General features: G+C 36.3%; 1 protein-coding gene across 2 annotated transcripts in view; it reads left to right on the top strand.

Moving 5' to 3' along the window:
* Nucleotides 1-9,895, top strand: part of LOC150107113 (TBC1 domain family member 12-like) — a 223,581-nt gene extending 213,686 nt beyond the window's left edge. For both annotated transcript variants that reach the window (XM_090391005.1, XM_090391004.1), the window contains exon 12: nucleotides 8,472-9,895. In XM_090391005.1, coding sequence (XP_090247131.1) covers nucleotides 8,472-8,680 — 209 coding nt within the window. In that variant the 3' untranslated portion in view covers nucleotides 8,681-9,895. The remainder of the gene's footprint in view (nucleotides 1-8,471) is intronic.
* The last annotated feature ends 7,155 nt before the right edge of the window (nucleotides 9,896-17,050 follow it).

Raw genomic sequence — 17,050 nt, 5'->3', positions numbered from 1 at the left:
GGTGCACCACAAGAAGGTGAGGATTGGACATTAGGTCAGAAGCCGTGGTCGGTTCTCTGTGCATTCCTTTAAAGGCTATGTGAAGGTCTCTCAGTTATACAACTTTGACCCTTAATCACCCCTTTAACCTTTTATTCTTTATTCTTTTTAGAAATTCTAAATGCTGATATGTAGTCCTGTGACTTATGAGAGGATGCAGTTTATGCTCTATTAAGTCTTATGAGCTAGATATTTAGTGAGGAAATTAGTAGTTGGATCTCCAAGAACGCAGGTACCAGTGGCCACACACATCAGATAAATTAGTGTAGTGTGTATAAGGGCACTATGGGGAAAGATGTGAAAATGGAGCAGGTATCAAAATTATGTCTGAGAGAAGTAATGATAGGAATTGTGATTGATACTGAGGAGAGGAAATGCAGAGGAGTTAACTGTGCTGGTTGAATAAATGATTTGTGAGAAAGTGTGAATGAGGATTTGCAAATGTTGCCAGAGACAATGAAGCAGAAGAGTGTGAGAGGGAGAATTGCTGATTGTATTGCCAAGTTATGATAGCTGAGCTGAGGAGAAGAGCAGTGATGAAGAATGGCATAATAGCTAGAATGTGCAGAAAGAGAGGACTTGAATATGTGGATATATGAGATAAATTTGAAGGTAGAAGAAAGCTGTTTGCTGTTGATGGTCTTTCATTAGTATGGTTCGTGTGTGTGTGTGTTGGTAGGGTTAGCGATAGGAAGGAGGACTGAAGACTGATAGTTTAGGAATGGGAAGTATTTAGAATATTAAGTAACCTTGATGCTAATGAGGTTGTGGGACTGGATGGGATATGATCAAGTATACCATGGGTGTGTGCAAAGAGCTGGTAGCATCCTTGACTTCGTTGTTTGACAGAAGTCTGGCAACAGGAACAATCTCAGAAGAGTGAAAAGAAGGAAAAATGATCCCACTGCATATGAGAGAGAGAGAATCCAAGTCAGTTGATTTCAACTATAGGCCAATGTGTATACCAGTTGTTCTTAAAGAACTTTTGATTATAAGAAAAATTTGGGGAATTTTTCTTATAATCAAAGAGCATTAGGGTCATAAAACTGACAATAAAAATATGCATGGACTTGCTTTTTATAAAAATAGAACTTATTTTAATGCGATACTTGAGCTTGTCAGCATTCAGCAATATCAGGTCTAATATGTGATATAGCTACCCTCATCTCCTTGTCTATTTAGTAAGTCTTTCACGGGTTTTAGTTTTTATATGGGTTAATATTGAGAAACTGAGCTCACACAAATATGCTGTTGAAAACTGTAACAAAATTTTCAGTGCCCTTGTGGAGAGAGCTGGGCATTCGGCTTGGACAAAAATCCAAAATTCCTCAAGTTATTTCAGAGAATTTCATTTTTAGAGTATGACTCGTTGACAAGGTAACTAATCGTTCTTGTAACGAAAATTCACAACTCGATGTATTAACTATGCCAAATGGATTTCGTATCCAGTCATAAATGTGTGTATTTAAAGAAAGCTTGGACAAAAATCCAAAAACAAGAGTTATTTCAGAGAATTTCATTTTTAGAGTACGATCTGTTGACAAGGTAACTAATTGTTCTTCTTGTAACGAAAATTCACAACTCGATGTATTAACTGTGCCAAATGGATTTTGTATACAGTCATAATCGTGTGTATTTAAGGAAGGAAAATAACTTAATCTTTTTTTCCAATATTGTTAATATTTCTGTTATAATGGAAATAATTCCCTCGACATTTTTATTCAGAGTAGCCATTTATACCCAGAACCGTGTCATGTGGCATCTTTCACCGGCGGAACACTTGTAACCAGTTCGCAGAACACCGGTTAAAAACCACTGGTGTATACCATTTGTAATAGTGAAGGTATTACGGAGACTGGTTAAACTGGTTAGAGACAGATTGCAGACCTGAATTGATGAGAGTGAGAAAATCTTTTGCAAGAGCAGCATGGTTTGTTAAGGGGAGGTCATTCTTTAGTAACTTAGTTACATTTTATAATAGGGTGACTAATGTAGTGTATTGGACAGAGGAGATGCTTATACCATGATTTATCAGGATTTTGCTAAGCATGTAATAGAGTACCACATGATAAACTGTTGAAATTGAACAGAAAGGAGATGGAAGTCTTGGTTACAAGGATAGTTAACTGATAGGAGCCAACAGATTGTGTGTTGAGGTGCATTGTCCCAAAAAAGGAAAGTGATGAGTGGGTTATCACAGGGTTCTGTGGTACCTTCCACTGCACACAGTGGAAGATACATAAACAAGCACTCCAGCAACTAGTCCTATAATATATCCTTAAAACACTGGCATATAGTGCCAAGGTTATATGTTCCAATGTTAGAATTCTTGCCATCAAGCATACTTGACTCATACTATAACAAACTTGTAGGGATCACTGGAATTGTTTGTTATAATTGTTTTCCTTTAGAATAGCATTTTGTCTATACAGGGTGTCCTGAATTCATGGCCCAAATGTGAGGGGATGGTAGTACACACCGAAACCACCAATATTCGTCATAGAATATGCGGCCACAAAAGCAGCCTGGTGCCTGAAGGGGCGTAGACAAGGCAGCACGGATCGGCTTAAAAGCGCTGGATCGGCCAACCCCAGCATTCTCAGCGTCGACCGGACACGAGATGGAGCAGTTTACGAACGCAAAGAAAGCCTGCATCTGATGTAGAGTGTGGCCAAGGGCAATGGTAGAGAGGCACAAAGACTGTACCGTGAGCGATATCCTATGCGCCGATCATAAAATGTTTGCATGACTGCACCATCAGCTGTGTGAGATAGGCACCTTCCATGTCAGTCGACATGATGCCGGACGAGCACGGACAGTCAGAATGCCAGCTATGAGCGAGGACATCTTATGTATGATGACAGATAACGCAGGTACAAGCATGCGATCCGGAGCCTGGGTGTGCATCGGAACAGTGTCTGGCGAGTACTGCATGAAGAAGGGCAACACCCCTCTCACTTGCAGCGAGTGTAGGCATTAACAGTTGTTGATTATCCCCTGTGCATGGATTTCACCCAGTAGATCCTGCAGCAAAGTGTCGTACAGCCCGATTTCCCCGCTCATGTGCTCTTTATGGATGAATCAATTTTCTCACGTGAAGGTGTAGTTAATGTGCATTTGTGGGCAGCCCAGAACCCCTGTGGTACACTTCCACAGTCCAACCAGCAATGGTTCACCGTTAATGGGGATTGTGCATGACTACTTAATTGGACTCCACACACTGCCGGACTGCCTCGATGGGCGAACTACCATGTTTTTCTGCAACAGGTAGTGTCGGCATTCTGCCACGTGTGTCAACGTTGGTGGGCAGGCGTTTGAGCATTTGTTGTAATGATCTTGTTAGATCTGAAACAGGCGACCTCATTCTACATGATGTCACCATTCCAGAGTCTAACAGAAATTAACCATAATTTGAGCATACTTATCATTTAGCACAGTGTAACTATGTTTTTGAAGGGAATAACATCTTGCAAACTAAATTTAGACCTGCTTAAAACTGAAGTTAATGTATCAGTATATCAAATGTAACTGTAAGTCAACAAAAAGGAGCAATTATATGAGAAATTATTAGTGATATTCTACACATAAAAGAATGTAAATTATTCGGCAAGATGGGACAAAGGTCACCCTAATGCTACAAGAGGAGCGTAAGCACCTGCTGGTGTTACATCTGAGAAAACATCATGATGCATGTAAACCTGGAATTAGAAATCCCCGTATAAGGATCAGTGAGGTCACCCAGTCGGGGACCAATCGGCAGGACGATAGCAGAAATCAAACTCGGAAAGGTGGCATTCTTGGGGAGCATATAAAACCCGCAACACGGAGTGAAATGCCCCATTTTGTTTGTTCCTGTATTCTCACCATGTGCTACAAGTGTTCATCGTGGTTCAGTTCTTATTTTTAAGAGCTGACCTTCGAGAAGTTCCAGCATGGCACCACCACAGAGCATGGCAAGATCGAATGTTGGCCATCAATGAAAAGAAGTGTTGACGTAAATCCATAGCAAAGAAACGGCGCTCGATTCAGGAAAAGCAAATGAATCCCACGTGGCAGTAGAATCAAGATTGCCAGAATCTTCACAAAGAAGGAAGGATGGAGAGAAACCGAAACAGTATAGATAAATACTTTCATATATTCTAGCCCCTTTTAGAGAAATTGACTAACAGTACGGAAAAGAGTGTAATATCAAATATGTGATAAAAGGAAGTATGAAGAATTGAAATTTATGTGAATAACTCTATACCCTTGGACTGAATTTTAAGAACTATCAGTTTATTAGACTTTTGTCGTGATCCACTCGAGGGAAAATATTAATGTGCTAAATGCCCGGCTGGCCTAATGAGTTGTAAACTAAAATGTCAATTAAGTTGAGAAAATTGAATTGTAAAGATTTAGAAATCAATGTTTATTTTTAAGAACGAGAGAGTGAGAGGAAAATAAGAGTTTAACTTGGTATTAATAATTGTTTTGTTCTTGTATTATATTAAATAATGAATTCATTAAAATTGTTTGATACCTTTCGTGCCTGTATTTCTGACCATGCTGATTGACCCTTCATAAAATTTCGAACCTGTGATCATATATATGTGCGGGGTTATCCCAATTAAGAAAGAAAAGGAGCACGGCTGCAAATAAATTAGAAATACTAAGGCTTCTGAATTATAGTAAATGATATTAGTAGCACCTGATATCCTATAACTATCCTTAGGCTGAGTTTAACTCTACCCTTAAGGCCCAGGCTGGCAGAGTAAATAAATTTGCCTGAGTGAATAAGGATAGCTTATAGTGATCAGGGAACAGGTATTTCTGGGGGTCCAAAATTGAGAAATTTGCTAGATAAGCAATACGATCATCTATTCAAGTAAGATAGACAACTTAGGGATACATGAAGTTGAAGATAGCAGATAGAAGCCAAAGTATATATATAAGAAAGTAAATCACGTAAGCAATAATATAAAGGGATAAAGATATAACAATGAGCAAGGGTAAAAACGTAACAATCTCATAAATGTCACTCTGGAAACCTGTGTCTGTCCTTCATTTCCGACTCCTCACTGCGTTTGCAGCCACATATTCTATAATGAATATTGGTGGTTTCGGTGTGTGTACTACCATCCTCTCACTTTTGGGTCATGAATTCAGGGACATCCCGTATATGGGACTTTGGCAAGGGTATTTTAGTAGTGTGTTACACTAGTGATAAAACTTGTTATAATGTTTGCTATAATTGAGAGTCAGCTATATGTATGCCATATTTTAACCAATGGCTATAACTTGTGGAGATATTGAATAAAAAAAAATTTTAAAAATTGCCCTTATTTTAGATATGTGGGGTTATAATGTTAATAAATTTTTTTTTTTTTAAATTGAATATTTTAATCCAGTATTTCACCTAAACAGTAACCAAGGCATTTTACGGGATAAAGATAAGCCACTTGAATAAGAACACAGAATACCAAGTGAGCATGGGATATTTTGACTCTACCCCTATGGTATTTGAATCATACTTGCTTGATTTGATAGTCTGACTCAAAAGGCCTTTATCTTTATTGAGAATGCTTTGTTTAATAGGTGAAACATTAGATTAAAAGATATGACTTTTACACCCTCTGTCCAAAAAGAAACCAAACTTTTGATAGGAAATTAAACACAGGCCAATAATAATTATTCAAATCATTTATTTAATCAATATACTCTCCCTCAGCTTCGATACAGCATTTGGCATGGTCAATTAATTTGTTAAATGAGTTTTTATACTGTTGAGGGTCGTGGTTACTGCGCTTACGAAGCTTGAAAGTTTTCAATGGTGTCATATTGTTTTTTTTTTTTTTTTTTCATTGGCAGACGAAGTCGGGAAGTCACAGGGTGCTAAATCGGGTGAATACAGCAAGTGATCTAACACACAAACTTGGTTTTTGCTCAAAAACTGTCTCACATTGTTCGAACGATGAGATGGTGCATTATTGTGCAAAAGTGACCAGTTGACTGCATCCCGATATTCATGCCGTACGGGACAAATTCTCGCTATCATTCATTTCAAAACTTCGAGATAAAACTCATCATTGACTGTTTGGCCAGGCAGAACAAATTCTTTTGGATAATGCCCTTGAAATCATAGAAACAAATCAGCATTGTCTTTACTTTTGACTTCTCAAAGCGACATTTTTACTAACAAGTTCTTCTGGTGGTCTCCACTCAGCATGCTGGCACTTTGTTTCGGGCTCATACTCAAAACACCACATTTCGTCACCAGTAACAATCATTTCAAGGAAGTTTGAGTCCTTATGAGCGGTTTTAATGAGGTCCTTGCAGTGTTCAATTCGATACATTTTTTGGTCGTCGGTCAACTTGTGGGGAACAAATCGCGAATTCAATTTACGAAAGCCCAAACTCTCGGTCAAAATTCCTGATTCATCTTCAATCAATCTCGTGGGCGATTTTGGGTTTCCTTTGATGAAATCATGCACTTTTTGGATGTTAACTTCGCTCAGTCCAGTTTTTGGACGGCCTAGCTTTTCATCATCCTCAAGTGTATAACAGCCACTTTGAAATCGCTTAAACCACTCATAAACTTGAGTACAGGATAAGCATTCATCACCGTGTGATTTTTGAAGAATTTGATGTGTTTCCATAAAATTTTACGAAGTTTAACACGAAAGTCAATCGGGGCTCTCTGTTTGAAACTCATTTTCTGACCTTTCTTCGAAACACTGTCACCCTTCGCACTATAACTCAGCTTCTAATGAAACAAATGTCATAAACATTTGACACAACACTAATGAAGGTTGCTGTTTTTGACAACATAAAAATACAGCAGGTAGTGCCACTAGTTTCTTCTATTTTCAAAAAGTTCGGTTTCTTTTTGGACAGAGGGTGTATGCTCCTTTTGTTGCTAATAAACCATTAAATTTCATTCTTAAAATACTACATGTCATCCTCCTGCCTCACATAAGATGCAAGATTACAAGTAATTGCCATTCTCTTGGACAGGGTTTCCCAAACTATGTTCCATGGAACACCACTGTTCTGCGAAAAGTGAATAAGTTTTCCATGAAAAATTATCAAAATTGATATGAGTCTGGAATGGTTTTAAATGCTGCGACAAGTTCGGACATGTTTGAAAATCAGGCCTGCCTCACTTTGCATGTAGATTGTGCTTTTAAGGCCAGCACATGCTGCCTGTGGTTGTTGACACCTCTGAGCATGAGTGAAGTACAGAGGTATATATTTTAGGAAATGTGCAGTCACAAGAAAGGTCATTGCAATGCACCGTGGTCTGGCACACCTGCAGTGTGCAGTATTTTGCGCTACAGCCTGCTTCGGCATTAGTGTGCACTTAGCTTTACATTGAAAACGAGACCGACGGTACTCAACTCTAACCAAGGTGTTCCATTAAAATTTCAGGATTTGTGAAGTGTTCCATCATAGGAAAAGTTTGAGAAATGCTGCTGTAGGATGTCTGAAGTTAAAATGGTAATCATATAATTTTTACACTATGCATCAAACTAACCATCCTTAGACAACTTGTGACTGCAACTTATTCTACTGTACATAGGAAGAACTTTTAACATTCACTTGAAGAATGCAAGAACGTCAGCTGTAGAAAACACCACTACCACAAACTACTGAAAACTCCTGACCAAGTCCCATAGATATGATGTTATGATAAAAGAAATCCACTGTATATACACTATCATCATTATGGCAAGCCAGGACTGGCAGACTATTGGATAGACAAACTCTTTGCAAGGATTAATGAAAGAAAAATATGCTGCTTCATAGAAGCTGTTAGAAGTGTGGGAAACTATGTTTTTGGAGTAATCAGAAGTCCAGTGGTTGTAGCATGTTGTAAATCCATTCCAAGAGAGTGTCATAATAGGAATTTGTGCTTTTGTCTATTATAATTTTCTTGATTATTAGTGCTTTGTTCTCTGAATCCAGTGATGAAATATCAGCATGTGTTAATGAATCCTATTTGTTTTGTTTTTGTGGTGTTATAAGTCAGTACCATTAAATAATATGAATGATTGCTAGCATCTATACCATTTACACTGCACACTGTCTTTGCGGTATCAGCAATTTTATCTCTGATACATTATTTACATCCCTTTATGGGATGCACACTAAAAGTAAATATCAGTTTTATTCTTTTGTCACAGTTAAAAAAAACTTTTTCGCCTTTAATGGGAAAAGTCTATTAGATCATGTATGCACTGCAAAACACGTTTTAAATATATCAGTATTTTCATATTCATATACATACTTTTTAATATAAAGTAATATGTTTCACAAAGTGTCGAAGTTGTGTAAATTACAATTTATTGTGTATAATGATTAAATTTACTTTTATAATCATGTTATTATTTTTAACAGTCAAAACTTGTTTTAACTTGTTTGAAAACAAGTTTAAATCATTATTTATGTTTTAGGTATCCTTTCTATGTATGAAGATATCTTACTGCATATGGATTTCATCTATCTAGCTCAGTTTCTCACTAAGCTTCCTGACGATATTGAAGCTGTGAAACTCTTTAGTGCCATTGGCTCAATTAAAATGATATCAAATAAACAACCATTTTCTCAACTTCTTCAGCAGCATAAAGATTCTCATTCTGTGAAGTGGAACTGTAGCAGTTAAGAAATTTTTAGTGGCAAAACTGTCTGCACATCAGTACAGATGTAGCATACTAATAAGAATGAATGGAATTTCTCATTGCATCCTGAAGTCCCACCAGATATTTCAATATGTAATTGCTTATTGAAATATTGAAAGATTAATTTGGCGAGACAATACAGTATTTCATTTGTGGGTTACAAATATTTGTTACGTTCTACTTAATTGGGGGGGATTGTTTATATTTTTTTTTGGCTCTGTGCCATACATGTATATTCAGCTAGTTAAAAAAACTAGTTATATAATATATTTATATTATATAGCTATTTGGTGTATTATAGAACAATTATACAATATTCATTGTTTATAATTTTCATATCTTTATACGCCATTACCTACAAATCTTGTAATATCTGTACATAGATAGATATAAAGATATAAGGAGTTTGGGATAAACACTTTTTACTGTATTATAAATAAGTTTATGGAAGCAAATAACTAGAAAATACATTCTATACATGCTGTAGGTGAGGTAAATGAATGAAATGTATTACACAATTTCAGTTGAACATATGTACATAGTTTTGAGTCATCAGCATATTTTTTGGATAAAAAAATAAAAAGGGAAAGACCTCTATTTATTTACTGTGTTTAAAATTTTTTATTGATCTGTGTTCATTAACATAAGAGGTTTTTTGGAGAAAGTAAATTCTCCAAATTCCAATAACCAACATATGTATGTACATACTTTGTAAGTTTTAATCAAAATTCATATTTTACTAGAAATTAACCCTCCAAAAAAGTTTGAATTAGTTTTTTGTACAGTTATAGGTGAAATATATATATATATACTGTATTTCACTTGTACTTATCTGCATGTTTTCTTTTCCTTTATAGTATAGGTAATTAACCTGTCACTGCAAATTTGAACAAATGTTTTTTGCACTTTTGTTGAACAAGGTTATGATCTGACATATATTTGGAAATTAATGATCTGATTTGTATTTTTAACGCTCTGTTAACAGCTGTTCATTGCTGGACATTCTAATCAAAAAGGACCATATTTTTTAAATTGTGCTTAATGTATTAGTAACTGAGTATTGCATAAAATTAAGTAATTGCAAGACATTAAAATAATTACGTAACTTAAATACTTGAATTATAAGTCACATATATTTTGTATTAAATTGTTCATAACAAATAACATTTATCTTTTAATAAAAACTCTTCCTTGAAATTTATGCAGTTAACTCCTGAGTTTTTTTGCATTGTATTTTTAAATTCATTTTCTAATATTTTCACATAATCAAGTAGCAAATGCCATTATAGCATATTGATTCACTATAAAAGGTTAAGGGAAAGGGAAATCCCAGTGCTTAACCCTAATTTTTAGATTAATTTTTAATCCAAATGCACATTTTGCTTAATCTATCAATACTCTCCTGAAGGGAATTTGCATAGCAAACCCTCCACTATGACAAACTGTTCCTCTGGTAACTTGTGAGGATTGACTGTATGTGATGAATATTGAATTTAAAAAAAAAAAAAAAAAATTGCATGCTTCGTGTTAATGAAGAAATCTGCACATCTTTTCCTGATTGTAATAAATCGCTATAACTAATCTAATTTTCTCATTTGTACCTTGACTTTGATCATACTATATATGTAAAGAATGTACAAATATATATGGTATATATTGTTTCATGTAAAGACATAGATGCTTAATAACTCTAAATGAATAAGAAAAAATGCATTTACATTTCTGTATGCCACAAAAATAAATTTCAAATGAATTTGAAATGTATTTTTGTGAAATATTGAAAGAAGGATGAATGTGAAGCATGACTGTATTTTTTTTTTTCTCCTGGTATCAAAGATGTTATATGAAACAAATTCAGTGATGCTTATGAACTCTGGACTAATAACTGATGATAAAAAAAATTTGCCTCAGTAAATAAAATGGGGAATCTTACATACTGAAATTGTCACAGACATACTGAAATGTTTTCATTTATGGACAACTAAACTAATACAAGAACTATCAATCAACTCATTTCAATTGTTGCACTGAGCTTGACTGAAGATTAGTAACATATTTCCACAATACTGGCACAAAAATAGGAGATATCATCATCATCAAATTCCTGCCATGTACCCTCAAGGGGTGTACAGGATATGATAGTACTACATGAAAACAATTACATCATTATTAATTTCCTATCTACAATTTTCCTCCAAATCAGTCTGTTACTTGTCAAGACTCCAACATTATCAGATCTTATATTTCTATCGTCGAAAGCATTTTGTACCGTATCAATCCACCTATATCTTGGTCTTCCTCTGGGTCATTTTGCTGCCAACCTGGCAGAGAACACTTGTTTTGCTAATCTTTCCTCGCCCATTTTGTTTAAGTGACCATACCACCTAAGATTAGCTCTGCTAACTCATTCCTGGATGCTGACAACGTCAAGTTCTTTCCTAATATCCTCGTTTTTAATATGATATTGCCATTGATGCCATCTGTTCATGCCTATAATCTTTCTCAGGACTCTCATATCTGTGATCTCTAGTCTTTGGTCAAGTGTTTTACTTCTGACCTAGCTCTCAGATCCATAAGTTAAAACTGGTTTGAACACTGTCTTGTACACAGCTAATTTAGTGTTCCGACTGATTTCTCTCTTATTCCATATGAATTTATTCAATTGACTTCCCACCATACCACCTTTGCTGATTCTGTTGTCTATTTCTATATTTAATTTACCATCTTCAGTAAAAATCGTGCCTAAATAGCTGAAATGTTTTACTTGTTCCACAGGTTCTCCATTCGCAACACAGTTGATATTTTCAATGATTCTGCCTATTTTCATTGTCTTTGTCTTTTTATTGCTGACCTTCATACCATATCTATTACAACAGCTATTCAATTTAGTCAGAGAATCTTGCAGACTTGTAGCAGATTTATTTAGAAGTATAACATCATCCGCATAAAGCAAAGAGCTGACATTAACATCTCCAATTTTGATATCATGTTTAATACCACTTTCCTTCATAATGTGATCCATATAGATAATGAATAACAGAGGGGATAATGTACACCCTTGTCTCACACCAGATTTAACATTAAACCATCTTCCTGTACTACTTCTAACTGCTGACTTACAACTCAAATAAAGACTAAGTATTGCTTGATATAATGCCCCATTGACACCATATAACTGAAGCATATTGAATAGCTTCTCTCTTGGCACCTTGTCATATGCCTTTTTCAGATTGACAAAACTTAAATACAGATCATTGTTATATTCCCATGTTTTCTCAACTATTTGTCGTAAAGTGAAGATCTGATCCTGACAGCCTCTATTTGGCCTGAATCCAGCTTGTTCTTCACCTAGCTTTTCTTCCACAATTCTTCTCAACCGTTTCTCAAGTATACTTGCATAGATCTTGCAGGAACACTCAGTAGGGCAATACCTCTGTAATTCTCCCATGCAGTTTTATTTCCCTTTTTATATATGGGTACTATGAGAGCTCTACTCCAATCATCGGGAATTCATCCCTCTGTCCAGGCTTTCTGAACTATGCAGTGCTGCCACTCTAAGACTCTTATACTACCATACTTCAGCATTTCTGGTCGAATATCATCTACTCCTGCTGCCTTTCCACATTTCAAGCCTTTGATGGCTTTTTCTACTTCTAGTATGGATATGTATGCCTGTTCAGTGTTTTTTACCACTGTGCTGTCATCACTGCTTGTTTCATTCAGCAGTTTTTCAAAGTAATTACTCCATACTTCAAGGATATCTTTTTCTCCCATTTTCATGTCACCTTTATCATCTCTAATTCCTTTTACAGCACTCTTTCCTCCATTCTTAAGCTTCTTCAACAACCTCCAGAATATTTTGCCATCTTCTTGATATTTATTTTCTATATTCTTGCCAAAGCCCTCCCATGACTTTTGTTTAGCTAGTTTTACACAGTGTTTAGCATTCTTGCATTTGTCTCTATATTCTCTAAGAGCACAAGCTGACTTATTTGACAGGAACTTTTGGTATGCTTTCTTCTTTTCCTTCACTGCCTCTTTAACTTCCTGTGTCCACCAGGGAGTTCTGATTTTTTTTATCCTTACAGATAACCTCACCACATGCCTCTCTGGCAGAATCAATCAATGTTTTCTTCAGAGTTTGCCACTGAATCTCCAAGGTTTGATTCCTGTTCTCAAACTCTTTCATTTTTTCTTCAATAATCTCTGTGTGTTTTAGCCTACAGTTCACATCTGAGAGCTGCTCAACTTTTATTCGCTTTAAAACTTTCTTACATGTTATTCTTTTCAATATGAAATTCAATTTTATCCTGCTCAAGACTAAATAGTGATCACTTCCAATTTCAAATCCTCTGTACACTCTGGTGTCCTGCACCAGGGAGAAAACATCACTATCAAAAATAACATAGTTATTTTTGATAGTGATGTAGTATTGTTTTATTGTTTTGATAGTGATGTAGTATTTAATTTGATAGTGATGTAGTATTGATGTAGTATTGTAGAATAGTATTAAAAAAAAAAAAGTAGCCTCGCATTTTGTGTTGAATGCTATGGCTACTTCTTTTCCTTGATTGTCATTGCCTGAATATAACATTTTGTATTTATTGCTCAGAAAGATTTCACCAGTTTTGGTCTTTTTTGTTTCAGTCACCCCTATTATGTCGATCTGGTACTTATCTAATTCCTCAGCTAGCTCCATTTCTTTGCCATTCAGGCTTCTTATGTTGATAGTACCGATCTTTAACTCTGATGTTGAGTTGGGGTTTATTTTCAGATTTGTTCCAGTAGCTGACTTTTCGCTGTTCGCCCTGGTTCCCTGGCGAAAACAACGGGGGCCTTGTTTAACCGGGCGATGCCCCAGGCGGCATGAAATTTTGTCATGTTGTACCATCATTCTATATTTTGGTTTAACCAATAAGAATACAATTTGGTCGGCTAAATCCCAAATTGCCAGCCCATCCTCGTCCGTTCAGTATCCAAGTAGATACCCAACAGGGTGCACCACGAGATGGTGAGGATTGGACATTAGGTCAGAAGCCCTGGTCGGTTCTCCGCATTCCTTTAAAGGCTATGTGGAGGTCTCCTCTCAGTTATACAGCTTTGACCCTTAAGCACCCCAAATAGGAGATATGGTAAATGAAAATTGCAAAATCATCATATAAATAAGTATGAGAGCCATTGAAAATCCATACCTCTTAATCTATAAATTTGACTGACACACAAATTACATTCTGAATTGTTCTCAATGACTGTTCCACGAAATACTACATTTCTCAAGTTGCGTTAAAAAATATACAAATCGTGGTTCCAAAACGGATTAAATTATTGTAGAATAGTATTAGGTGATAAAAATTCATACATTTCTGCCACTTGTCAGTTCTCCAGGTATGACAGATCAGATCTGTTGGGGTATTTGTGTTATATTTCAGTGATAAAAGAAATGAATACAAGAGTTAGTGTTTAAAAAATTTAATACATACTTATATATCGAACTCCAGCTGCCCACTCTGCCTATACTGCAGCTTGCAACAATTGCAAAAGAATCAAGTCCCAGTCAGACTGTGAAAGGGCCAAAATCTGCAACCTCTCCTCCTGCCCAAATGGCAGTTGCATTCTGGTCTCTTGCCAGGGCCATTGCGTTCAACTTTTGTCCACCCACGTTTCTGCCACTTTCGCATCCCGATAGTACTGTATATTTACCTCACTTAAAGACAAGGCCAACTTACTGGCATCACTCTTTTCTAATTTCTGCATTTATGTCCTGGGCAAAGTTCTCTCTGCTCCACCAAGAACAGCTCCCTTCATGTCTCCTGTAGTCTTCTGACAAAAAGAAATCTGAAGAATTCTTAATAACCTGAACACAAACAAGGCATCTGATCCTGATGGTATCCCCCTCCCCACTGTGTTAAAAATTGTGCCCCAGAACTAACATCTATCCTGTATTGCCTCATCTTCAGTCTATGCTGTTCAACTGGCATCTAAACTACAACATAGAAACAGGTTCACATCCATCCCATCCCAAGGAAAGGTGATAAAAGTCAACCAATGAATTACCATCGAGTTGCTCTCACTTCTGTTCTCTCTAAAATTATGGAGGTCATCAACAACCAACTCTTGAACCATAGATATACCAATTAAGCAGTGACCAGCGGTATGGATTCTGCCACTCACGATCTACAGCTGATCTTGCTTTCGCCACCTGCCTCTGGACTAGGTATATGGAGAAATTTGGAGAAGCTCATGTGATTGCCCTTGACATTTCAAAGGCATTTGATCAGGTTTGGTACAGGGGTCTACTTATCAAAAAGCTATCCTATCGTCTACCTTCCTCACTGTACACCTGGATCACCAACTTTCTTACTGGTCACTCACTACGTGTCATGGTGGGGAAATCTGAGGAGAGTAAACCATAGCTTTGTCAATGACAGTACACTCCATTCTTGCTTTTCATTCGACAAACTTTGTAGTGCTCAAGTATTAGAATCCTCGAGATCTACCATGACGAGGGACCTGAGCTCAGATCGCCTAGCTATATCCCAGTTGGGCAAGGACAACCTTGTAAACTTTAATGTCACCAAAACTCAGTTCTGTCTGATCTCTCACAAGAAAGAGCTCACATCCCTCCTCCTTACCTTCAGTAATACTGAGATATCCAAACACGATCAGATTTGTCTTGTTGGACTGACCGGTACCTCCGATCCTTCCTGGCACAAGCACATTTCAACTATAGCTTCTTCAGTCAGCTACCAAAAATGTACTTTTTTACACAAGACACTACTTCATACCTTCACAGCTGCTAACTCTATACAAAGCCCAGATCTGCCTAGCATGGAATATTACTCCCATATTTGGTGTGATGAACCAAAATCCTCTAAGATCTAATCCTCAATTCTATCTTAGAGGATAGAATTGAGGAACTGTCTTTTCTACAGATACTTTTGTGGACAGTGCTCTGCTGAATTGGCCACTATTATTCCTCCATTCTACTCCAAAATCATTAAAACCAGAGCCACTGTTAACCAACATCCTTTTACAGTCCATCTTTGAAACTCGCTGAACCAACTTTACTGCCTTGTCTTTCATTCATCTACTTCTGTCCTTTGGAACTGTCTTCCCCCAAAGATAATGATGCACAGCTCTTCAAGTAAAATGTAACAGAATCCTCCTTTCTTCTATTCTTGCCCACATGTGGCACTAATGTACTATAGGTCTTGTGGCCTTCTGTGTATGGATCAGATATATAAAAAACATAATTATATATATACACACACACACACACACAATCCTACCAGGTCATGGTACATACAAATATAAAACATTCTGTATATTGAATGCATGATATAACCTTCTGTCTTTATTAATAATTCCTTTATTGAACAATTTCCTGGTGTGATGTGTACTCTCAAGAGGTATACAGGATACTATGACAGCACTGTGATTGTGTACAATATTATTACTGTCCTGTCAGCAATTTCCTCCAAATCTTTCTCATGTCACATGCAAGTTATTGTCAGATCTTATATTTCTGTTTTCTAGATCACTTCTGATGGCACCATGATTGATGTTAGCAGATGCCAAATCACCTACCTTATTGTTGCCACCTATTCACACCCCTAATTTTCTCAGAACTCTAATATCTACAGTCTCATCTGTTGTTTCATTTATAACCCAGCCCTCAGATCGCAAGTTAAAAAAATAGTGTGAAACCACTGACTCTGTATATAGCTAATTTAGTGATAATGGTGGTTTCTGTTTTATTTCATATAAATTTATTCAGCTGTGTCCCCACCATACCAGCTTTGCTAAATCTGTTGTTTATTTCCTTGTTTAGTTTATCATCGTCAAGTCGTGCCTGAACAATTTAAATATTTTTCCTGTTATCTGTGGGTTTCTCCCTATTTTTATAGTTTGATTTTTTTTTATTGCTAATTTTCATGTCAGATTTGTTACAGCTGTTATTCAGTTTAGTTAAAGAATCATGGAGACTTACATTGGATTTTAGTATTACATCATCTATATGAAGAAAATAATTGTTAAAAAATACCAAGGAATTTTAAACCTGGTTTTACTCCATTTCCCAAGTAAGCAAACAGACAAACAAGTCAAGTTTGCGCCTGCAAGTGATGCAAGTCCAGCTGATCCTACAGGTAGTGCAAGACCAGTTTGCTTACTTGGGAAATGGAGTAAAACCAGGTTTAAAATTGCTTGGTATTTTTTAACATTTATTATACCCAAGGTAAAATACTTTCTACATGAAGAAAATAAGTTTGATATTTTCGATTCTCTGACATTAGGTTTAATGCTATTTTCTTTTATAATGTGATAAATAAGGATGAATAAGAGTGGAGATACAG

Source organism: Typopeltis vanoorti, chromosome 4 (assembly GCF_054136105.1).
Source record: "Typopeltis vanoorti isolate ZY-2024b chromosome 4, IOZ_Tvanoo_1.0, whole genome shotgun sequence".
NCBI lineage: Eukaryota > Metazoa > Arthropoda > Arachnida > Uropygi > Thelyphonidae > Typopeltis > Typopeltis vanoorti.
The sequence above is the reverse complement of the archived record's forward strand: the minus strand, read 5'-3'. Positions and strand labels throughout refer to the sequence as shown.